Source organism: Rhopilema esculentum, chromosome 4 (assembly GCF_057945365.1).
Source record: "Rhopilema esculentum isolate cy_ngs chromosome 4, ASM5794536v1, whole genome shotgun sequence".
Taxonomy (NCBI): domain Eukaryota; kingdom Metazoa; phylum Cnidaria; class Scyphozoa; order Rhizostomeae; family Rhizostomatidae; genus Rhopilema; species Rhopilema esculentum.
The window spans coordinates 2,033,315-2,058,574 of record NC_142818.1 but is presented as its reverse complement, the minus strand read 5'-3'; the positions used below and the strand labels follow the sequence as shown (position 1 = coordinate 2,058,574).

Below are 25,260 nucleotides of genomic sequence, written 5' to 3'. Positions count from 1 at the left end.
CTAAAGCTAAATGCAAGCTAATTAAAACCCTTTAATTAAAGTTACAATACGATATATTGCCTTTGATAAAACGTATATGAATAATAAAAAAGAACTTATTGTTATTTTAAGACGTTAGGGGGCTCAACACCATGTGATTTAAGCCTGATGAAAGCAAAAGCATTTGACATCCAGGAAGTGAAAACGTTTTAACCAAGGACCCAGCATTGATTAAGCTAGCGAAAGATGCAGGCCCACGTCCGGAAGGGGACAGGTTGCTAAGACTCCCCAAGTTTGAAAAAAATACCATTGTTGGGTCATGTAGGGTCCACGCCACGAATTTCAAGGTGGAGGGGCTAAGTTCTATTTGAATTCAGGGCTTCAAAACAGAGCCTTTTTGGAAATACTTTTCTTACCAAAAACTAACCCTCCGCCCCCCCCCCCCCCCCCCGGTATGTTATGTTATGTGTGGGCTATGTTATATACTGTTACAGTTTGAGGCTTTAACACCCAACCAACCAACCCCCCCCCCCCCTCCCAGAAGGTTTTTCTGGCTAGGAAAGATGTTAGTGAAAGACAAAGGTCCATCTTTGGCGAGCAAACAAGTCTCACATCACACTGAAGGTTGCAATTCAAGCGAATCCTACGGTGACTTGTTCAAATTACAGTGGTTGCAACAATCTTGTTTTGCTTTGTCTCAGGCATGGCAAAGCGCCAAGTTTCCCAGTAATCTTGCTCCAATATAAAATAAGTGAATTTCTGGGTTAGATACAGTTTGATGAATATCAAATATGCATTGCTTTCTTTATCTCGAAAGCCCTTCGTAGCCAATAACGACAATCAGACTGATTGGTCTCCGGGATAGAATTATCAGCCCCTGAGATAGAACTAGGCCCACTAACTTTCTATCACTAACCAAATGAACTGTTTAATTAACTAGGAACACGTCCTTAAACCCTTCGATGTGAAATTAATAATTAGGTAATGCTAATGGGAGGAAGTCAATACTGAGGATTATTTAAAGCGCTGTGCTGATGAACTTTTTGCGAATCATTCCATGGGTTGTTTTGCATCAGGGTTTTATTAGCCCCGAGCGTGGATTGCCAAACATAATTTATTTTCCACTCATCATCGCACTAATTTCTAAGTCTGCCTTTCCACCAGCCTGAGATTAAACACAGATGGGTTTAAAGTTTTCAGTTTGTGGGTTGCTTTTCTACTAACTTAGTTGAAAAAACGGGTCTCAGAGTAGACCAGTTTTTATCCCGGAGTGAAAATGCCAAACCTGGATAATTTTGGATATCATTTTACAAGAAAATTCAAGTACTATCGTTGCAAATACTGATATTTCCCATAGCCTGCGTGCTAAGGTTTCTGTCTTTAACACTCGAAATCTGATTCACTACAAGATGTGAAGGCTAATGATATATTTTCAAACTATGTTCACTTAATTGATCTTTGTGGAAAAGGTCAAAAACGGACTGAAACAAGTTGAAAGTAAACTGGCGACTCCATTGACCTGTTTCCAAAACGAATACATTTTAACGTGTTTTTGTTTAACTCGGGTTGGTGTAAAGGCTGCCTAAAGCAAAAAATTATGTTATTTGTCTAGGATCTGCTTCTTAAACCACGCTCGAAGCCTGCAGAGAAAGAACAGTCCCTTACTACAACAATAAAACCTCACTGTAGGCTGTTCCACTCTCAAAAGAGGCCTTGAATTATTCAAAACATTCTTTGCTATCTTTCACTCGATATACCCCGGCTAAAATTGTTTTTCGAAAAAATTCCACGCGAAAAGTCTTTTAATCTCCCCCTCGACCTCTCTCCCTCCAATAGAACTAATATTGCCGAAGACCTTTTTTAGGATTAACCTCTGCAGCCTTGTTTTTTTTAGTAAACAAAGATGTATCTCTGTCGGATCATTTCCTTTTTGCTTTCGTCTTATTTTTTATTTATCCATTGGGTCTACATTCTATATTTATTTTACTGAATATGTTCTGATGCTGGTTCTTTGTATCAATTCGCTTCGCCAGATTCCTCACGAGAACATGAACTTCTCTACAAGCCCATATTGCAAACCAACTGGGATGACATACAGTCTGAATTATCAAATTCCAGAAGATCGGCACAAAATATACCAAGAGAAAGAAAAGGAATCCTCTAACAGTCGTTCAGTGGAGGTATTTATGGCCTAAGCAAAATTACAAAATTCACAGTCGATGTTACATGAACAAGCTTGCTCATTTATAGAATTTGCCTAATGAATTTCATAACGTTTAGAAATATGTCAACCGTTAGAACGAAATTAACCAACCCTCAAAGGGTTTAAGCACTTACCTCAAGTCTTCAAACAAGCCCTACCCGAAGGGCTCGATTGTAGTTCTTAATAATAACATGACACTTTGAATTACACCGTAACATCTCAGAAACGCTTTTACTATAATGATATTTAATGTGTCAAGGTTGTATAACGTACTGATACCAAACTAGGGATGCCATAGATCGGTGCTTCGATATTACCGCCTCTTTCAACACTGATTATAGTGGCCTAAAAAGCCTTTTCCACGAGTGTAACTATGTTCGAGTGCAATCTCTTGACTTGGTAAATCGCTATGTGAACCAACCGATTGTTATGGGCACCTCTGATCCAAAGGCATTTTAAGATAAAACTTCCGCTAAGAAGTACAAAATGTTAGCGTCTTAGAGTGAGATACTTATGAGAAAAGTTATCGTTAGTTGGCTTTTTAACAAATGGGCGCCCTTCCATATGATAGGTAAAATTATGTTCCTTAGTATAATGACCTAGTTCTCATTATAAATCAAACAACTGTAGAAAAGTTGGTTGATACTTTTTAGATAGTTTTGACAGCTAGAAACTAAAAACATCATTCTCTTGAAAGATGGGGGGGTACCCTACTTTTCTCTTGAAAACGCCCTTTTGAGATTATTTTATACTAAATTAACCCTTGATGGTAAATAAGAAGACTCTTTGACTTTCTCAAGCTTAGCAAAACATTAATTGTCTATTGATATACAGTCTTCTTTAGTTCAATAAATAACAAACCGCAACAACATTAAATGCCATAATGCTATATATATATATATATATATAACTGCAAATGATTTCCACTTCTATTGAAAATATCAAACAGAAGTGGCAGCAGACTGTTGTATCAAACGAAAGTTTGAGGAAATTTCAATAACAAATAAATGAATGCCTATGGACTGAAAATCCAAGCAAAGTAAAAACTTTTCAAATGTTTTACTTTGCAATCTTTGGACTTATTGAAAAGTATTGTAGTAAAGAGGCAGATAGTGGTTTTAGCAAGAGTTGCTTTTCCGAATCGATTTTGCAAAGACATAAATCATTAGATAATGTAAGTAGATTTCGTTTGTAAGTCTTTTTACAGTGCATCAAAAAATCATTGATACAAATGCTCTTTTTAGAATATAGGTATTGTATTGTCTTTGATAAATAACCCTAAAATGATATCAGTTTTATTGATAAAGTATTTTGCTGCCAGTAAATCGGGTCCTTCTGCGCCATATTAGTTTGCAAAGGCCCTGTCTTGCTATCGTGAATTTAATAACAGCTTTACAGCCGGCCGGAGATAAACATTGTTTGTAATTCCTAGGAAATGTCAATTTAAGAACATCTTGCAGGTCAAATCATTTACTTAAGAGTTATGTCCTTGTTTATCCAGGAGAAAAATAGCAATTCTGAACGATCGATGAGCTGTGAAAAAACTTATTGCGTGATCGAATGATAAAAAGAACAAGAGATGGCTTTTCACTGCATTTTGTACAGCCAAAAGTTTTGTGATTAAGTGTGTTGCAATAAGAGGCTGAATGTCAGTAAATCAATATCGAAAAACTCAAAATAACCGAAAAATTCACAAATATCTGTGCTTATATTTGACGTTTAAATTTATCTTGACAATCCCAAAAGAATTTGCAAATTCAATATTCGTGTCGAACTAAAACTAGTTCAGTTACCTTTATTCAGATTTGTTTTGATCGCGATATCAACATTAATAGCTATTTAATGTAATATAATAATGAGATATCTAAAAAATCCTCTAACCCAAATTTCGCCAAAAAAGGTAGTTGATATTAAGTTGTAGATGGTTTTTTGTAGAAAATTTGCAAGCCGTCTAGAAAAAAAGAAACATGCTGGAAGAAAGAAAAATGAGAGTTATACCGAAATTTCACAATCAAATGACTTTAGTAATAAATTAATAAGAAATAAGGAAATAACTTTTAGTCAGGTATTTGTTTCAAAGGGCCTAGTTAGACGAATGAGCAACTCTTATAAACTTTTCATAATTCGTGTTTTATTTGCTTTGATATTGTAAAAAAGTATTTCTAATCTTAAATTTTAATACCCATGATGAAGCTCATATGAATCTGTTATCTTTTCTTGGTAGATCTTTGATGGATCAAATTACGCCTGGATTGTTTTCAGTCATTTTATAAACTGTTGCCATTACACTTAAAATTTTTCCCTCCAAGTTGCAAATTAAGATGTTATCGAAATGTGATACACAACCCAAGTAACACATGAGAAAATATTGTTTTCAGCATTTGAAAGAGGGCCTTATAATAGAAGGGGCCTAAATTGAAAGAGAGGACTTAATAAATATTTTGTAATAAAAAACCATTTGTAGTGGTAAACATGACGTGAATTTTGCTTTGATGAGATGATATTGAACGACCAATGAATAAAATGAAAATCTCCGTTTTTTGTCAAGTTAACATATTTTGGCATCAGTGAAAATTACTTTGGGATGGAGGCTAAATCGAGATGGGGCCTATTAAGTTTTCCTTCTGAAAGAGGGGGACTAATGTGGGGGTTAATTGAGAGGAGGGCTTAAAAGAAAATTTATGGTATACAATAACAGACCCGAGGCTAGTAGGGGATTGGAATAGAGGCTAAGGCAAGTTGGAGAAAATTACTGTTGTTGGATCATATACTATGCTACAGTTTGTGGCTTTATCACCGACCACCTTTTGTTCTACTAAAACAGTTACTTTTTAAAATATATCACCATTTTAAAGTTTGAATCGGCATTCTTGTGTGAAGCAAGTTTGCAACGGCATCATTTGTGAAAGAAGTCATCAATTCACAATAATCTTTAAAAAGGCATAAAGTATGTTGAATTGATATTCTAAAATTTATCTTTAAGACTTGAGTTACTAAAAACCACTAGTCTTGTTCATGCTAGATATACAGGCAATTTAATGTTGCAATGTTTAGTTAAAGAAAATTTTAATTGTTCATAAATATCAATGGCTTAGCAAAAGACAGGGGCGGACTGGCCGGTCGGGCTACCGGGCCCTCCAAAAATTGTTGCAATTTTTCTTCATTTTGCTATGAAATGGCAACATGGATTGTTTAGTAGGGGCCCTCTTTTCTTGTCATTACACATCGGGCCCTCAGTTTCAATGTTTGCAAGGATATGGCAGATTTTTGAATCATTTTCTAGAAAAGTAGAATACTTTAATGCTAACCAGATAGATTTTAGAATAAACATCAAAACAGCGGAGGGCTCAGCCCCCATCCTTGTTTGTGCTTCGATCAGACAAGAATCGTTTAACGCATAGAAAGCTGGAACAAAATTTTTGCTCCAGCACAGGTCTGCCATTGTAAACTGAACAAGAAAAGGAGAAAAGATGCAACTGGAAGTCTAAAATGCATTGCAAGCTTTATGCTCATTGAAATGTAGACACAGTTTAACACCCTACTTTTGAAGATTTCTTATTGAGAACAATTAGTTACTGTCTTCTACATGCAAGACAGGGTTTTTTATTGTTGCATTTAGAAATTTGTTTAAAGTTATGTGTGTCGGAAATGTTCCATTTGTCGCTAAAAGTTGAGGTTATGATCTTGGTTGTCGGTAATTGTGAACAAAGTATCACCAGGAAGGCCTTTTTTGGAATTACTGAGAAAGTTTGAGGTGATTGGCTTTTCTTGAACATATTTCACCGGTCAAAAACTGTCATCTTTAGCCACAAATAACTGTGCAAGGAAGAGAAAGCTAAAGCCCTAGCCTTTTCTACATGCTCATTCGAGAAAGAAATCTTCGCAGAACATTTTGAAGACGTTGCTTACTTTTGTTGCACTTCAGATCTCTTTCTATTTCCTTCTATTTTTACCCAGCTTGGTCTTGTTTCAGTCCAGATTCTGACTCGCCTATGATTCTGACTCGCCACATTCGCATCGCTTGCACCTTTTCCAACTCATTCCTCGTTGGTAAGCGTTGTTCCTATTCTGACGCTTAAAGGTTTACTATAAAACCAACTCCAACTTCTTTCCCATTGTTATGTCAAAATCAAGCCTCTTTGAACCATGGAAATTATTGTAAAAGAAAGCTAACAGGCATTGCCTAGGACCCTCCTTTGGTCAAACTTGATGTTTTTAATGCATTTTCTGGCCATCCCTATAATGTCATATTTTCAAACTATTTCTTGAATTCGGCGAAAATTTCACTAAATGACTGGAACAAAATTTCACTGGAAAAACGACTAAACATTTCACTAAACATTTCACTCAACTTTTGTTTAGCCAAAAATTTGGTGAAAAGTTTAGTCGTTTTGCCACCCTGTTTAGTGTTGTTTAGTCGTGTTGAGTGTTGTCGAGCAAAGTTTGATCCTGGTAAAAAATGTTTAGCCTTGTTTAGTGTTGTTTAGCAAATGTTTAGTCGTTTTGCCACCAATTAAACATTTGTTGTGATCGCGCAGGCGCTCTAGCCATGGAAATCCAAAGGTATTCGTCTGTTTTCGTTGATTTTCCTGTCTCTACGTGACTTAAAAAGCCTTTATGAGACATCTGCATATCTCGTTGTACGCCACTGTGTCTTCTTCAACAGTCAACTTTGTTGTCAATGTGCTAAAAAATCTTTTCTTTCCGCGTCGCTTCATCCAATTCTTATTTTTATCCACTGCTTGTGCATGCAACAAAATGAACCAAAAGCAAATTTCTATGCAAGATCCCCTACAACCCAACAGCGTCATAGACAGCTCAAAGTTCAAAAAAGTTGAGTGAAGTTTATTGAAAGTTTAGTCACGTTTTGCCACCCTCGCTAAACTTCGCTCAACTTCACTAAACAAAAGTCGAGTGAAATGTTTAGTAAAATGTTTAGTCGTTTTGCCAGGGCTTTATCCTACGTCAGAATAAAACCCTTGAAAATACAGTGAAAATGACGTGGATCCGATTAAAGGATTGTAGTACCCCCAATTTAAATTCCCAACGCCAAATTTCGTTTATAACTAACTTTCATATTTGGCGGTCTATGAGTTTCTTAACTATTATGGTGGTAACTAATGAGAACTAATAGCAATATTCCAATAGACTTTAAAGGAAGCCTTAGAAATGTTTCCACAAAAGATACCCGTAAACTTACTTTGAATTTCAGGGCCCTTTCTCGACGAATTTGCCCGGGCCCTGAATTTGGAGCCAGTCCACCCCTGGAAAAAGATAATTATTCACAAAAAATTAAAACGTTTGCAACACTGTGAACCTATTTTGCAACACTATGAATCCATTTGAAAAGAATCAGTTAATTAGAGAAAACCAATCTGATTTTATTATGAGATCACTTCACTTTACCCCAAAAATTGATCTATTTAGGCCTGGTGCAGCTCGGCAAGCTCTGCCGCTCCTAACTAAATTTACCGTACCAAATTGTTTCAAACGTCGCGCCTCTCATGTACTTAATTCTCGAGTTAGGTTCGGCACATGAGAAGCGCGACGTTTGAACTAGGCTTTAGCAACTCGAACCTTATCAAGGTGAAAAATTATAGTTTTGAGTCAAAAACCTTCACAAGAAAAATATTGATAAGGCTTTACTCTTTCTTTTCTACGAAAAAGTTCTCATAGTGTTAAGATAGAGACATTATCTCGTTTCAAGCATGCCTTTTACTGATGTATAAACTAAACATATATATATTGAAATGGTGAAAATGGTGAAAATGGTGAAAATGGTGAAAATGGTGAAAATGGTGAAAATGGTGTAAGTAGCAGGTAGATTCTTTTAAATCCTTGAGTTATCTCTCATAGACATGTTTACAAGAAATCTATCAATTTCAAAAACCCAACGACTTATCTTTGTCTCGAAATGGTAATAAGATAAGATCTCTATGCAGACACCTTTCATTTTCATGAAAAATTTTGTGTCCCTGAACAGACTCCTGCTGCTAATAAAATTCTCTTTTTAGCTTTGCCAGAGACGAGAAGAACTGAAGATATGACTTAAATAAAAATATTTTTCAGTCATTTATACATTTAAAGCTCCTCTAAATATCTTTCATTTGGCAAAGCCTATAGCCTTTCTTTTTCATGAATTTTTTTTTTGCTAAATTGACTCCTGCTGCTAATAAATCTCTCTGTAGACATCCCAGAGACAACAGAAATGGGAAATATCACTCCTAGAAGGTTCTTTCTACCTGTTTTTGTTCTTTAAAAAATCACAAAATATCGACCATTCTGCTAAGCCTATAGCCTTACTATTTAATAGCAATATTTGTCTCTCTAAACAAACTCCTGCTTCTAATACATTATCTTCCTTAATCAATCTATAATCGTAATAAACCCTAAGATCATATATGGATCATATAGGGCCACTTCTTGGTTTTTCATTGGATATTGGAAGTACCACACGCAACGTAGCTACATATGCTTATGAGAAACGTACATATGCTATAGTATTTTCATGAAATCACTGTGAAAACTGACCCCTGCTGCTTTTAAACCTCTTTTTAGGTAGATGTCTTGGAGAAAACAGAATCTGGGAATATGACTTTTATAAGACTATTTAATGTTTTTTGTACAGTTAATCTTCTCGAAATTTCGATCGTTTTGCAAAGCTTATAGCTTTACTCTATCACGACTATTTTCTACAAATATTAAAATTCGGATATGCAAATGAGGCACCAATTTACAGGGGCAGTCAGAGACAATTCTCCCCTGTCCGAAGAGCAGGGCAGATTTCCTGGGAAGGCTTGAAAATGAAGCTGGAAGGAAGATTGGTTCTCGATATATTTGGCGTTTTCTGGGGCGAAACGGGTCTGAAAAACGTTCTGCATTACAAGAAATCTTGCTGTTTGATTTGCCAAAATTTACAATGAATTAAAGGGAACACGACTCCACGACCTAATCGAACGGCGCGATTGTCGATTTGATAATGCGTGATATTGCTGAAGCAAGAAAGCAAGGGAGCTTCGATTGAGTGGGTTTTTGATGACGGGTGAGTTTGCGGCGTAATGTTTTTTCTTCTTTCTTATCCTTATCGAGTAATTAATAAATGCATGACGAAACGTTGTTCGAAGTTAGGCTGCATCTTTCGACATGTTTTATAATGAACGCTTTCCTGCTTTTCAAACACTTTTAGGGATTGCAACGACCAACCAGCTTGCGATGTTATTGCTGATGGTTTGCTTGCTTGCTCCCTTCTCTGCTGCCACAAAATGTTGCATGTAAGTAAAGTTTTGGCATCATGAGTTGCTGTTGAATTAATGTTTGTTTCAAGTTGCTGTCATATGGACTAGCATTAATCGCGTATACATTTTGCCTAAACTTTTGCGCGTTGTTTTGTTGGGAGCAGGCGAGGCGATCCTGCCACTGCCATGAATGGGATTGCCATTTAAAACATGCAATGAAATATGATTGCTTCAACCTTAAAGCAACTTTTTTCTGTTTGTGACTGCCTTTATTTTTTCAGCATGATTATTTTCATATCATATTGAGAAAGCATTGTCAACGTATTTTGTTATATCGCGCCCCCGACTCTCTGTGTCTGAAATTCACTCTTGACCAAGGGTGACATTCTTCTTTCGTTTTGCTCTGTCCGTAAAGCAATGAAATACATTAAATGGGGGCTACTCTTCCGCTCATTTAAATACATTTTGAAAGCCCCTGTGTGTTCATGGTCCGTGTTTAAATATTTTCACACGTTATCGATTTGTTTTTTAATCTCTAAATTTCATCTACCTTCATTTCATCTTTTGATCATGGGGCTCGTTTGAATATTTCGCAGGCTTTTCTAAAAGCTTTGTTTTTTATTCACGCTTTTGTTCTCAATTACACGTTAAAGTTTGGCAGCAATATATTTCTGATGTCCCTTACCTATTCATGTTCCTCGTTGACACATTCATGGGCTACTCCCAGAAGTTCTCCTTTTTAATCAAAATTCAAACATACAGGTATTTTAACAATGTACTTTCCAGCACTTGTTGACTCATGGGGCTCCGTATATTCTTAGCGCTCGTTAACTCGTGAAGCTCGCTTCAATATTGTTTGGGGCGTTCCTTGGGGCCCTCGTGTTTATTTTGAATTACATTTCATTAAGGCCTAGTGACGAAAGAGGGAGTCTTTACCCCCTTTCTAACTCAGGCGACCATTTGAATAGCGATAGTCACAAGAGTGCGAATTTCACTCGCACAGGAATGCAAGCAATCTTTTTTCATGTGACTTCTCCTCAATTTGAAATCGAGCACTCTTCTCTTTCCAAGGAAAATCTTGCTATTACTTTAAGAGGCCATCCGCCTTTCCTGCGGGCTACTTGACTCTCTAGACTAAGTCCTGCTTCTAATTGAATCTGTTTCTTATCAACCTAGAGCCATAAGAGCCTCCAAAATAGATCCATATATAAGGCTATTTTCAGGGGGTGTGGGGGTGTCACCCAATAGTATCTCAATAGTAAATTTCAGGTAAAATCCGCTCGGTGGAAGAAACGCTTTAGGTATTTCAGAGACCTTCATGTCATGAAATCAATAAAGGATCATGCAAAGATCATGATATTTCTTGATATGAATCAAGGTAAACAAACTATTGGTTTGAGGATTTGAAGATTTCTTGTTGGCACTAAATTTAAAAATCTAGGCCCTCTTTAGGTAAAATTGTGTCTAGGTAAAATTCACTATGAGCTCCAGTTTAAAGGCATACTAAGATGGAAAGAGGCATCTTAATTGACAACCACTGCTTCTTGTTACCTCGCTCTAGAAGTAACTGACAACATGGTATTTTTCAAGACCGCGGCGAAATTGTACCAGTTATTTTTATCTGCTGTTCAATTTGTTTGCAAAAAAATAATTTTCAATGGGATTAGGAGGATTTTTTTAATTAAATGTGCTTAAAAGAGTGCTTTTTCAAGGAAAATAGAAGCATCAAAGTTCGAAAATTTCCTCTAGTAGCTAAATCCTTTGCCCGTTCCGATATAGAGATTTGACAAAATTATTACGAAAGCCGGTTATTATCGTATGAAATAAAATAGTTGCTAATTATATACAGCCTTGACTTTTTTAATAAGAATTTTGTCTGTCTTTCCTGACTCCTGCTGCTAATAATTCTCTCTTTAAACGTACTACAGACGACACTAACGGGAAATATCACTATTACACGATAGTTTTAATTGTTTTTGGTTCTTAAAAAGTTCACAAAATATTGGCCCTTTTGCTAAGACTATAGCCTTGACTTTATTAATAATAATTTTGCCTCTCTTTCCTGACTCCTGCTGCTAATAAATCTCTCTTTAGACATACTAGAGACGACACTAACGGGAAATATCACTATTAAACGATAGTTTTAATTGTTTTTGGTTCTTTAAAAGTTCACAAAATATTGGCCTTTTTGCTAAGACTTTGGCCTTGACTTTTTCATTAATAATTTTGCCTCTCTTTCCTGACTCTTGCTGGTAATAAATCTCTCTATAGACATACTAGAAAGGACACTAACGGGAAATATAACCACTAGATTTTAGTTTTACTTGTTTTTGCTCTATCAAAAGTTCACAAAATATTGGCCCTTTTGCTAAGACTTTAGCCTTGATTTTTTTATTAATAATTTTGGCTCTCTTTCCTGACTCCTGCTGGTAATAAATCTCTCTGTAGACATACTAGAGACGACACTAACGGGAAATATCACTATTAGACGATAGTTTTAATTGTTTTTGGTTCTTAAAAAGTTCACAAAATATTGGCCTTTTTGCTAAGACTTTGGCCTTGACTTTTTCATTAATAATTTTGCCTCTCTTTCCTGACTCTTGCTGGTAATAAATCTCTCTATAGACATACTAGAGACGACACTAACGGGAAATATCACTATTAGACGATAGTTTTAATTGTTTTTGGTTCTTTAAAAGTTCACAAAATATTGGCCTTTTTGCTAAGACTTTGGCCTTGACTTTTTCATTAATAATTTTGCCTCTCTTTCCTCACTCTTGCTGGTAATAAATCTCTCTATAGACATACTAGAGACGACACTAACGGGAAATATCACTATTAGACGATAGTTTTAATTGTTTTTGGTTCTTTAAAAGTTCACAAAATATTGGCCTTTTTGCTAAGACTTTGGCCTTGACTTTTTCATTAATAATTTTGCCTCTCTTTCCTGACTCTTGCTGGTAATAAATCTCTCTATAGACATACTAGAGACGACACTAACGGGAAATATCACTATTAGACGATAGTTTTAATTGTTTTTGGTTCTTAAAAAGTTCACAAAATATTGGCCTTTTTGCTAAGACTTTGGCCTTGACTTTTTTATTAATAATTTTGCCTCTCTTTCCTCACTCTTGCTGGTAATAAATCTCTCTGTAGACATACTAGAGACGACACTAACGGGAAATATCACTATTAGACGATAGTTTTAATTATTTTTGTTCCTTAAAAAGTTCACAAAATATTGGCACTTTTGCTAAGTCTATAGCCAAGAATTTTTCATTAAAAATTTTGCTTCTCTTTCCTGAATCCTGCAGCTAAAAAATTTCTCTGTAAACATACTAGAAAGGACACTAACGGGAAATATAACCACTAGATTTTAGTTTTACTTGTTTTTGCTCTATCAAAAGTTCACAAAATATTGGCCCTTTTGCTAAGACTTTAGCCTTGATTTTTTTATTAATAATTTTGGCTCTCTTTCCTGACTCCTGCTGGTAATAAATCTCTCTGTAGACATACTAGAGACGACACTAACGGGAAATATCACTATTAGACGATAGTTTTAATTGTTTTTGGTTCTTAAAAAGTTCACAAAATATTGGCCTTTTTGCTAAGACTTTGGCCTTGACTTTTTCATTAATAATTTTGCCTCTCTTTCCTGACTCTTGCTGGTAATAAATCTCTCTATAGACATACTAGAGACGACACTAACGGGAAATATCACTATTAGACGATAGTTTTAATTGTTTTTGGTTCTTTAAAAGTTCACAAAATATTGGCCTTTTTGCTAAGACTTTGGCCTTGACTTTTTCATTAATAATTTTGCCTCTCTTTCCTCACTCTTGCTGGTAATAAATCTCTCTATAGACATACTAGAGACGACACTAACGGGAAATATCACTATTAAACGATAGTTTTAATTGTTTTTGGTTCTTTAAAAGTTCACAAAATATTGGCCTTTTTGCTAAGACTTTGGCCTTGACTTTTTCATTAATAATTTTGCCTCTCTTTCCTGACTCTTGCTGGTAATAAATCTCTCTATAGACATACTAGAGACGACACTAACGGGAAATATCACTATTAGACGATAGTTTTAATTGTTTTTGGTTCTTAAAAAGTTCACAAAATATTGGCCTTTTTGCTAAGACTTTGGCCTTGACTTTTTTATTAATAATTTTGCCTCTCTTTCCTCACTCTTGCTGGTAATAAATCTCTCTGTAGACATACTAGAGACGACACTAACGGGAAATATCACTATTAGACGATAGTTTTAATTGTTTTTGGTTCTTAAAAAGTTCACAAAATATTGGCCTTGCTAAGACTTTGGCCTTGACTTTTTTATTAATAATTTTGCCTCTCTTTCCTGACTCTTGCTGGTAATAAATCTCTCTGTAGACATACTAGAGACGACACTAACGGGAAATATCACTATTAGACGATAGTTTTAATTGTTTTTGGTTCTTAAAAAGTTCACAAAATATTGGCCTTTTTGCTAAGACTTTGGCCTTGACTTTTTTCTTAATAATTTTGCCTCTCTTTCCTGACTCTTGCTTGTAATAAATCTCTCTGTAGACATACTAGAGACGACACTAACGGGAAATATCACTATTAGACGATAGTTTTAATTGTTTTTGGTTCTTAAAAAGTTCACAAAATATTGGCCTTTTTGCTAAGATTTTGGCCTTGACTTTTTTATTAATAATTTTGCCTCTCTTTCCTGACTCTTGCTGGTAATAAATCTCTCTGTAGACATACTAGAGACGACACTAACGGGAAATATCACTATTAGACGATAGTTTTAATTGTTTTTGGTTCTTAAAAAGTTCACAAAATATTGGCCTTTTTGCTAAAACTTTGGCCTTGACTTTTTCATTAATAATTTTGCCTCTCTTTCCTGACTCTTGCTGGTAATAATTCTCTCTGTAGACATACTAGAGACGACACTAACGGGAAATATCACCATTAGACGATAGTCTTAATTGTTTTTGGTTCTTAAAAAGGTCACAAAATATTGGCCTTTTTGCTAAGACTTGGCCTTGATTTTTTTATTAATAATTTTGCCTCTCTTTCCTGACTCTTGCTGGTAATAAATCTCTCTGTAGACATACTAGAGACGACACTAACGGGAAATATCACTATTAGACGATAAATTTAATTGTTTTTGGTTCTTAAAAAGTTCACAAAATATTGGCCTTTTTGCTAAGACTTTGGCCTTGACTTTTTTATTAATAATTTTGCCTCTCTTTCCTGACTCTTGCTTGTAATAAATCTCTCTGTAGACATACTAGAGACGACACTAACGGGAAATATCACTATTAGACGATAGTTTTAATTGTTTTTGGTTCTTAAAAAGTTCACAAAATATTGGCCTTTTTGCTAAGACTTTGGCCTTGACTTTTTTATTAATAATTTTGCCTCTCTTTCCTGACTCTTGCTGGTAATAAATCTCTCTGTAGACATACTAGAGACGACACTAACGGGAAATATCACTATTAGACGATAGTTTTAATTGTTTTTGGTTCTTAAAAAGTTCACAAAATATTGGCCTTGCTAAGACTTTGGCCTTGACATTTTTATTAATAATTTTGCCTCTCTTTCCTGACTCTTGCTGGTAATAAATCTCTCTGTAGACATACTAGAGACGACACTAACGGGAAATATCACTATTAGACGATAGTTTTAATTGTTTTTGGTTCTTAAAAAGTTCACAAAATATTGGCCTTTTTGCTAAGACTTTGGCCTTGACTTTTTTCTTAATAATTTTGCCTCTCTTTCCTGACTCTTGCTTGTAATAAATCTCTCTGTAGACATACTAGAGACGACACTAACGGGAAATATCACTATTAGACGATAGTGTTAATTGTTTTTGGTTCTTAAAAAGTTCACAAAATATTGGCCTTTTTGCTAAGACTTTGGCCTTGACTTTTTGATTAATAATTTTTCCTCTCCTTCCTGACTCTTGCTGGTAATAAATCTCTCTGTAGACATACTAGAGACGACACTAACGGGAAATATCACTATTAGACGATAGTTTTAATTGTTTTTGGTTCTTAAAAAGTTCACAAAATATTGGCCTTTTTGCTAAGACTTTGGCCTTGACTTTTTTATTAATAATTTTGCCTCTCTTTCCTGACTCTTGCTGTAAATAAATCTCTCTGAAGACATACTAGAGACGACACTAACGGGAAATATCACTATTAGACGATAGTTTTAATTGTTTTTTGTTCTTAAAAAGTTCATAAAATATTGGCCTTTTTGCTAAGACTTTGGCCTTGACTTTTTTATTAATAATTTTGCCTCTCTTTCCTGACTCTTGCTGTAAATAAATCTTTCTTTAGACATACTAGAGACGACACAAACGGGAAATATCACTATTAGACGATAGTTTTAATTGTTTTTGGTTCTTAAAAAGTTCACAAAATATTGGCCTTTTTGCTAAGACTTTGGCCTTGACTTTTTTATTAATAATTTTGCCTCTCTTTCCTCACTCTTGCTGGTAATAAATCTCTCTGTAGACATACTAGAGACGACACTAACGGGAAATATCACTATTAGACGATAGTTTTAATTGTTTTTGGTTCTTAAAAAGTTCACAAAATATTGGCCTTGCTAAGACTTTGGCCTTGACTTTTTTATTAATAATTTTGCCTCTCTTTCCTGACTCTTGCTGGTAATAAATCTCTCTGTAGACATACTAGAGACGACACTAACGGGAAATATCACTATTAGACGATAGTTTTAATTGTTTTTGGTTCTTAAAAAGTTCACAAAATATTGGCCTTTTTGCTAAGACTTTGGCCTTGACTTTTTTCTTAATAATTTTGCCTCTCTTTCCTGACTCTTGCTTGTAATAAATCTCTCTGTAGACATACTAGAGACGACACTAACGGGAAATATCACTATTAGACGATAGTTTTAATTGTTTTTGGTTCTTAAAAAGTTCACAAAATATTGGCCTTTTTGCTAAGATTTTGGCCTTGACTTTTTTATTAATAATTTTGCCTCTCTTTCCTGACTCTTGCTGGTAATAAATCTCTCTGTAGACATACTAGAGACGACACTAACGGGAAATATCACTATTAGACGATAGTTTTAATTGTTTTTGGTTCTTAAAAAGTTCACAAAATATTGGCCTTTTTGCTAAAACTTTGGCCTTGACTTTTTCATTAATAATTTTGCCTCTCTTTCCTGACTCTTGCTGGTAATAATTCTCTCTGTAGACATACTAGAGACGACACTAACGGGAAATATCACCATTAGACGATAGTCTTAATTGTTTTTGGTTCTTAAAAAGGTCACAAAATATTGGCCTTTTTGCTAAGACTTGGCCTTGATTTTTTTATTAATAATTTTGCCTCTCTTTCCTGACTCTTGCTGGTAATAAATCTCTCTGTAGACATACTAGAGACGACACTAACGGGAAATATCACTATTAGACGATAAATTTAATTGTTTTTGGTTCTTAAAAAGTTCACAAAATATTGGCCTTTTTGCTAAGACTTTGGCCTTGACTTTTTTATTAATAATTTTGCCTCTCTTTCCTGACTCTTGCTTGTAATAAATCTCTCTGTAGACATACTAGAGACGACACTAACGGGAAATATCACTATTAGACGATAGTTTTAATTGTTTTTGGTTCTTAAAAAGTTCACAAAATATTGGCCTTTTTGCTAAGACTTTGGCCTTGACTTTTTTATTAATAATTTTGCCTCTCTTTCCTGACTCTTGCTGGTAATAAATCTCTCTGTAGACATACTAGAGACGACACTAACGGGAAATATCACTATTAGACGATAGTTTTAATTGTTTTTGGTTCTTAAAAAGTTCACAAAATATTGGCCTTGCTAAGACTTTGGCCTTGACTTTTTTATTAATAATTTTGCCTCTCTTTCCTGACTCTTGCTGGTAATAAATCTCTCTGTAGACATACTAGAGACGACACTAACGGGAAATATCACTATTAGACGATAGTTTTAATTGTTTTTGGTTCTTAAAAAGTTCACAAAATATTGGCCTTTTTGCTAAGACTTTGGCCTTGACTTTTTTCTTAATAATTTTGCCTCTCTTTCCTGACTCTTGCTTGTAATAAATCTCTCTGTAGACATACTAGAGACGACACTAACGGGAAATATCACTATTAGACGATAGTTTTAATTGTTTTTGGTTCTTAAAAAGTTCACAAAATATTGGCCTTTTTGCTAAGACTTTGGCCTTGACTTTTTGATTAATAATTTTTCCTCTCCTTCCTGACTCTTGCTGGTAATAAATCTCTCTGTAGACATACTAGAGACGACACTAACGGGAAATATCACTATTAGACGATAGTTTTAATTGTTTTTGGTTCTTAAAAAGTTCACAAAATATTGGCCTTTTTGCTAAGACTTTGGCCTTGACTTTTTTATTAATAATTTTGCCTCTCTTTCCTGACTCTTGCTGTAAATAAATCTCTCTGAAGACATACTAGAGACGACACTAACGGGAAATATCACTATTAGACGATAGTTTTAATTGTTTTTTGTTCTTAAAAAGTTCACAAAATATTGGCCTTTTTGCTAAGACTTTGGCCTTGACTTTTTTATTAATAATTTTGCCTCTCTTTCCTGACTCTTGCTGTAAATAAATCTTTCTTTAGACATACTAGAGACGACACAAACGGGAAATATCACTATTAGACGATAGTTTTAATTGTTTTTGGTTCTTAAAAAGTTCACAAAATATTGGCCCTTTTGCTAAGACTATAGCCTTGACTTTTTCATTAATAATTTTGCCTCTCTTTCCTGACTCTTGCTTGTAATAAATCTCTCTGTAGACATACTAGAGACGACACTAACGGGAAATATCACTATTAGACGATAGTTTTAATTGTTTTTGGTTCTTTAAAAGTTCACAAAATATTGGCCCTTTTGCTAAGCCTATAGCCATGACTTTTTCATTAATAATTTTGCCTCTCTTTCCTGACTCCTGCTGGTAATAAATCTCTCTGTAGACATTCTAGAGACGACACTAACGGGAAATATCACTATTAGACGATAGTTTTAATTGTTTTTGGTTCTTAAAAAGTTCACAAAATATTGGCCTTTTTGCTAAGACTTTGGCCTTGACTTTTTTATTAATAATTTTGCCTCTCTTTCCTGACTCTTGCTGTAAATAAATCTCTCTGTAGACATACTAGAGACGACACTAACGGGAAATATCACTATTAGACGATAGTTTTAATTGTTTTTGGTTCTTAAAAAGTTCACAAAATATTGGCCTTTTTGCTAAGACTTTGGCCTTGACTTTTTTATTAATAATTTTGCCTCTCTTTCCTGACTCTTGCTGTAAATAAATCTTTCTTTAGACATACTAGAGACGACACAAACGGGAAATATCACTATTAGACGATAGTTTTAATTGTTTTTGGTTCTTAAAAAGTTCACAAAATATTGGCCCTTTTGCTAAGACTATAGCCTTGACTTTTTCATTAATAATTTTGCCTATCTTTCCTGACTCTTGCTTGTAATAAATCTCTCTGTAGACATACTAGAGACGACACAAACGGGAAATATCACTATTAGACGATAGTTTTAATTGTTTTTGGTTCTTAAAAAGTTCACAAAATATTGGCCTTTTTGCTAAGACTTTGGCCTTGACTTTTTTCTTAATAATTTTGCCTCTCTTTCCTGACTCTTGCTTTTAATAAATCTCTCTGTAGACATACTAGAGACGACACTAACGGGAAATATCACTATTAGACGATAGTTTTAATTGTTTTTGGTTCTTAAAAAGTTCACAAAATATTGGCCTTTTTGCTAAGACTTTGGCCTTGACTTTTTTATTAATAATTTTGCCTCTCTTTCCTGACTCTTGCTGGTAATAAATCTCTCTGTAGACATACTAGAGACGACACTAACGGAAAATATCACTATTAGACGATAGTTTTAATTGTTTTTGGTTCTTAAAAAGTTCACAAAATATTGGCCTTTTTGCTAAGACTTTGGCCTTGACTTTTTTCTTAATAATTTTGCCTCTCTTTCCTGACTCTTGCTTGTAATAAATCTCTCTGTAGACATACTAGAGATGACACTAACGGGAAATATCACTATTAGACGATAGTTTTGATTGTTTTTGGTTCTTAAAAAGTTCACAAAATATTGGCCTTTTTGCTAAGACTTTGGCCTTGACTTTTTGATTAATAATTTTTCCTCTCCTTCCTGACTCTTGCTGGTAATAAATCTCTCTGTAGACATACTAGAGACGACACTAACGGGAAATATCACTATTAGACGATAGTTTTAATTGTTTTTGGTTCTTAAAAAGTTCACAAAATATTGGCCTTTTTGCTATGACTTTGGCCTTGACTTTTTTATTAATAATTTTGCCTCTCTTTCCTGACTCTTGCTGTAAATAAATCTCTCTGTAGACATACTAGAGACGACACTAACGGGAAATATCACTATTAGACGATAGTTTTAATTGTTTTTGGTTCTTAAAAAGTTCACAAAATATTGGCCTTTTTGCTAAGACTTTGGCCTTGACTTTTTTATTAATAATTTTGCCTCTCTTTCCTGACTCTTGCTGTAAATAAATCTTTCTTTAGACATACTAGAGACGACACAAACGGGAAATATCACTATTAGACGATAGTTTTAATTGTTTTTGGTTCTTAAAAAGTTCACAAAATATTGGCCCTTTTGCTAAGACTATAGCCTTGACTTTTTCATTAATAATTTTGCCTATCTTTCCTGACTCTTGCTTGTAATAAATCTCTCTGTAGACATACTAGAGACGACACTAACGGGAAATATCACTATTAGACGATAGTTTTAATTGTTTTTGGTTCTTAAAAAGTTCACAAAATATTGGCCCTTTTCCTAAGCCTATAGCCATGACTTTTTCATTAATAATTTTGCCTCTCTTTCCCGACTCCTGCTGGTAATAAATCTCTCTGTAGACATTCTAGAGACGACACTAACGGGAAATATCACTATTAGACGATAGTTTTAATTGTTTTTGGTTCTTAAAAAGTTCACAAAATATTGGCCTTTTTGCTAAGACTTTGGCCTTGACTTTTTTATTAATAATTTTGCCTCTCTTTCCTGACTCTTGCTGTAAATAAATCTTTCTTTAGACATACTAGAGACAACACTAACGGGAAATATCACTATTAGACGATAGTTTTAATTGTTTTTGGTTCTTAAAAAGTTCACAAAATATTGGCCCTTTTGCTAAGACTATAGCCTTGACTTTTTTAATAATAATTTTGTCTGTCTTTCCTGACTCCTGCTGGTAATAAATCTCTCTGTAGACATACTAGAGACGACACTAACGGGAAATTTCACTATTAGACGATAGTTTTACTTGTTTTTGGTCCTTAAAAAGTTCACAAAATATTGGCCTTTTTGCTAAGATTTTGGCCTTGATTTTTTCATTAATAATTTCGCCTCTCTTTCCTGACTCCTGCTGGTAATAAATCTCTCTGTAGACATTCTAGAGACGACACTAACGGGAAATATCACTATTAGACGATAGTTTTAAGTATTTTTGGTTCTTAAAAAGTTCACAAAATATTGGCCCTTTTGCTAAGCCTATAGCCATGACTTTTTCATTAATAATTTTGCCTCTCTTTCCTGACTCCTGCTGGTAATAAATCACTCTGTAGACATACTAAAGACGACACTAACGGGAAATATCACTATTAGACGATAGTTTTAATTCTTTTTTGTTCTTAAAAAGTTCACAAAATATTGGCCTTTTTGCTAAGACTATAGCCTTGACTTTTTCATTAATAATTTTGCCTCTCTTTCCTGACTCCTGCTGGTAATAAATCACTCTGTAGACATACTAAAGACGACACTAACGGGAAATATCACTATAAGACGATAGTTTTAATTCTTTTTGGTTCTTAAAAAGTTCACAAAATATTGGCCCTTTTGCTAAGACTATAGCCTTGACTTTTTCATTAATAATTTTGCCTCTCTTTCCTGACTCCTGCTGGTAATAAATCTCTCTATAGACATACTAAAGACGACACTAACGGGAAATATCACTATTAGACGATAGTTTTAATTCTTTTTTGTTCTTAAAAAGTTCACAAAATATTGGCCTTTTTGCTAAGACTATAGCCTTGACTTTTTCATTAATAATTTTGCCTCTCTTTCCTGACTCCTGCTGGTAATAAATCACTCTGTAGACATACTAAAGACGACACTAACGGGAAATATCACTATTAGACGATAGTTTTAATTCTTTTTGGTTCTTAAAAAGTTCACAAAATATTGGCCCTTTTGCTAAGACTATAGCCTTGACTTTTTCATTAATAATTTTGCCGCTCTTTCCTGACTCCTGCTGGTAATAAATCTCTCTATAGACATACTAAAGACGACACTAACGGGAAATATCACTATTAGACGATAGTTTTAATTGTTTTTGGTTCTTAAAAAGTTCACAAAATATTGGCCCTTTTGCTAAGACTATAGCCTTGACTTTTTTAATAATAATTTTGCCTCTCTTTCCTGACTCTTGCTGGTAATGAATCTCTCTGTAGACATTCTAGAGACGACACTAACGGGAAATATCACTATTAGACGATAGTTTTAATTGTTTTTGGTTCTTTAAAAGTTCACAAAATATTGGCCCTTTTGCTAAGCCTATAGCCATGACTTTTTCATTAATAATTTTGCCTCTCTTTCCTGACTCCTGCTGGTAATAAATCTCTCTGTAGACATTCTAGAGACGACACTAACGGGAAATATCACTATTAGACGATAGTTTTAATTGTTTTTGGTTCTTAAAAAGTTCACAAAATATTGGCCTTTTTGCTAAGACTTTGGCCTTGACTTTTTTATTAATAATTTTGCCTCTCTTTCCTGACTCTTGCTGTAAATAAATCTTTCTTTAGACATACTAGAGACGACACTAACGGGAAATATCACTATTAGACGATAGTTTTAATTGTTTTTGGTTCTTAAAAAGTTCACAAAATATTGGCCCTTTTGCTAAGACTATAGCCTTGACTTTTTTATTAATAATTTTGCCTCTCTTTCCTGACTCTTGCTGGTAATAAATCTCTCTGTAGACATACTAGAGACGACACTAACTGGAAATATCACTATTAGACGATAGTTTTAATTGTTTTTGGTTCTTAAAAAGTTCACAAAATATTGGCCCTTTTGCTAAGACTATAGCCTTGACTTTTTTCTTAATAATTTTGCCTCTCTTTCCTGACTCCTGCTGGTAATAAATCTCTCTATAGACATACTAAAGACGACACTAACGGGAAATATCACTATTGGACGATAGTTTTAATTGTTTTTGGTTCTTAAAAAGTTCACAAAATATTGGCCCTTTTGCTAAGACTATAGCCTTGACTTTTTTCTTAATAATTTTGCCTCTCTTTCCTGACTCCTGCTGCTAATAATTCTCTCTTTAGACATGCTACAGACGACACTAACGGGAAATATCACTATTAGACGATAGTTTTAATTGTTTTTGGTTCTTAAAAAGTTCACAAAATATTGGCCCTTTTGCTAAAACTTTAGCCTTGACTTTTTTCTTAATAATTTTGCCTCTCTTTCCTGACTCCTGCTGCTAATAATTCTCTCTTTAGACATACTACAGACGACACTAACGGGAAATATCACTATTACACGATAGTTTTAATTGTTTTTGGTTCTTAAAATGTTCACAAAATATTGGCCCTTTTGCTAAGACTATAGCCTTGACTTTTTTCTTAATAATTTTGCCTCTCTTTCCTGACACCTGCTGCTAATAATTCTCTCTTTAGACATAGTACAGACGACACTAACGGGAAATATCACTATTAGACGATAGTTTTAATTGTTTTTGGTCCTTAAAAAGTTCACAAAATATTGGCCCTTTTGCTAAGACTATAGCCTTGATTTTTTTAATAATAATTTCGTCTGTCTTTCCTGACTCCTGCTGCTAATCATTTTGTCTTTAGACATACTACAGACGACACTAACGGGAAATATCACTCTTAGACGATAGTTTTAATTGTTTTTGGTTCTTAAAAAGTTCACAAAATATTGGCCTTTTTGCTAAGACTATAGCCTTGACTTTTTTCTTAATAATTTTGCCTCTCTTTCCTGACTCCTGCTGCTAATAATTCTCTCTTTAGACATAGTACAGACGACACTAACGGGAAATATCACTATTAGACGATAGTTTTAATTGTTTTTGGTTCTTAAAAAGTTCGCAAAATATTGGCCCTTTTGCTAAAACTTTAGCCTTGACTTTTTTCTTAATAATTTTGCCTCTCTTTCCTGACTCCTGCTGCTAATAATTCTCTCTTTAGACATACTACAGACGACACTAACGGGAAATATCACTATTACACGATAGTTTTAATTGTTTTTGGTTCTTAAAAAGTTCACAAAATATTGGCCCTTTTCCTAAGACTATAGCCTTGACTTTTTTAATAATAATTTTGTCTCTCTTTCCTGACTCCTGCTGCTAATAATTCTCTCTTTAGACATGCTACAGACGACACTAACGGGAAATATCACTATTACACGATAGTTTTAATTGTTTTTGGTTCTTAAAAAGTTCACAAAATATTGGCCCTTTTGCTAAGACTATAGCCTTGACTTTTTTTTTAATAATTTTGCCTCTCTTTCCTGACTCCTTCTGCTAATAAATCTCTCTGTAGACATTCTAGAGACGACACTAACGGGAAATATCACTATTAGACGATAGTTTTAATTGTTTTTGGTTCTTAAAAAGTTCACAAAATATTGGCCCTTTTGCTAAGACTATAGCCTTGACTTTTTTAATAATAATTTTGTCTGTCTTTCCTGACTCTTGCTGGTAATAAATCTCTCTGTAGACATACTAGAGACGACACTAACGGGAAATATCACTATTAGACGATAGTTTTAATTGTTTTTGGTTCTTAAAAAGTTCACAAAATTTTGGCCCTTTTCCTAAGACTATAGCCTTGACTTTTTTCTTAATAATTTTGCCTCTCTTTCCTGACTCCTGCTGCTAATAATTCTCTCTTTAGACATGCTACAGACGACACTAACGGGAAATATCACTATTAGACGATAGTTTTAATTGTTTTTGGTTCTTAAAAAGTTCACAAAATATTGGCCCTTTTGCTAAAACTTTAGCCTTGACTTTTTTCTTAATAATTTTGCCTCTCTTTCCTGACTCCTGCTGCTAATAATTCTCTCTTTAGACATACTACAGACGACACTAACGGGAAATATCACTATTACACGATAGTTTTAATTGTTTTTGGTTCTTAAAATGTTCACAAAATATTGGCCCTTTTGCTAAGACTATAGCCTTGACTTTTTTCTTAATAATTTTGCCTCTCTTTCCTGACACCTGCTGCTAATAATTCTCTCTTTAGACATAGTACAGACGACACTAACGGGAAATATCACTATTAGACGATAGTTTTAATTGTTTTTGGTCCTTAAAAAGTTCACAAAATATTGGCCCTTTTGCTAAGACTATAGCCTTGATTTTTTTAATAATAATTTCGTCTGTCTTTCCTGACTCCTGCTGCTAATAATTCTGTCTTTAGACATACTACAGACGACACTAACGGGAAATATCACTCTTAGACGATAGTTTTAATTGTTTTTGGTTCTTAAAAAGTTCACAAAATATTGGCCTTTTTGCTAAGACTATAGCCTTGACTTTTTTCTTAATAATTTTGCCTCTCTTTCCTGACTCCTGCTGCTAATAATTCTCTCTTTAGACATAGTACAGACGACACTAACGGGAAATATCACTATTAGACGATAGTTTTAATTGTTTTTGTTTCTTAAAAAGTTCACAAAATATTGGCCCTTTTGCTAAGACTATAGCCTTGACTTTTTCATTAATAATTTT

At 34.3% G+C, this 25,260-nt stretch overlaps 1 protein-coding gene across 2 annotated transcripts in view; it reads left to right on the top strand.

The window, feature by feature from the left end:
* The window catches only part of LOC135690728 (epithelial splicing regulatory protein 1), a 42,340-nt gene extending 37,955 nt beyond the window's left edge, over positions 1-4,385 (top strand). For both annotated transcript variants that reach the window (XM_089115026.1, XM_065208369.2), the window contains exons 13-14: positions 2,013-2,159; positions 4,118-4,385. In XM_089115026.1, coding sequence (XP_088971152.1) covers positions 2,013-2,159; positions 4,118-4,171 — 201 coding nt within the window. In that variant the 3' untranslated portion in view covers positions 4,172-4,385. The remainder of the gene's footprint in view (positions 1-2,012; positions 2,160-4,117) is intronic.
* The last annotated feature ends 20,875 nt before the right edge of the window (positions 4,386-25,260 follow it).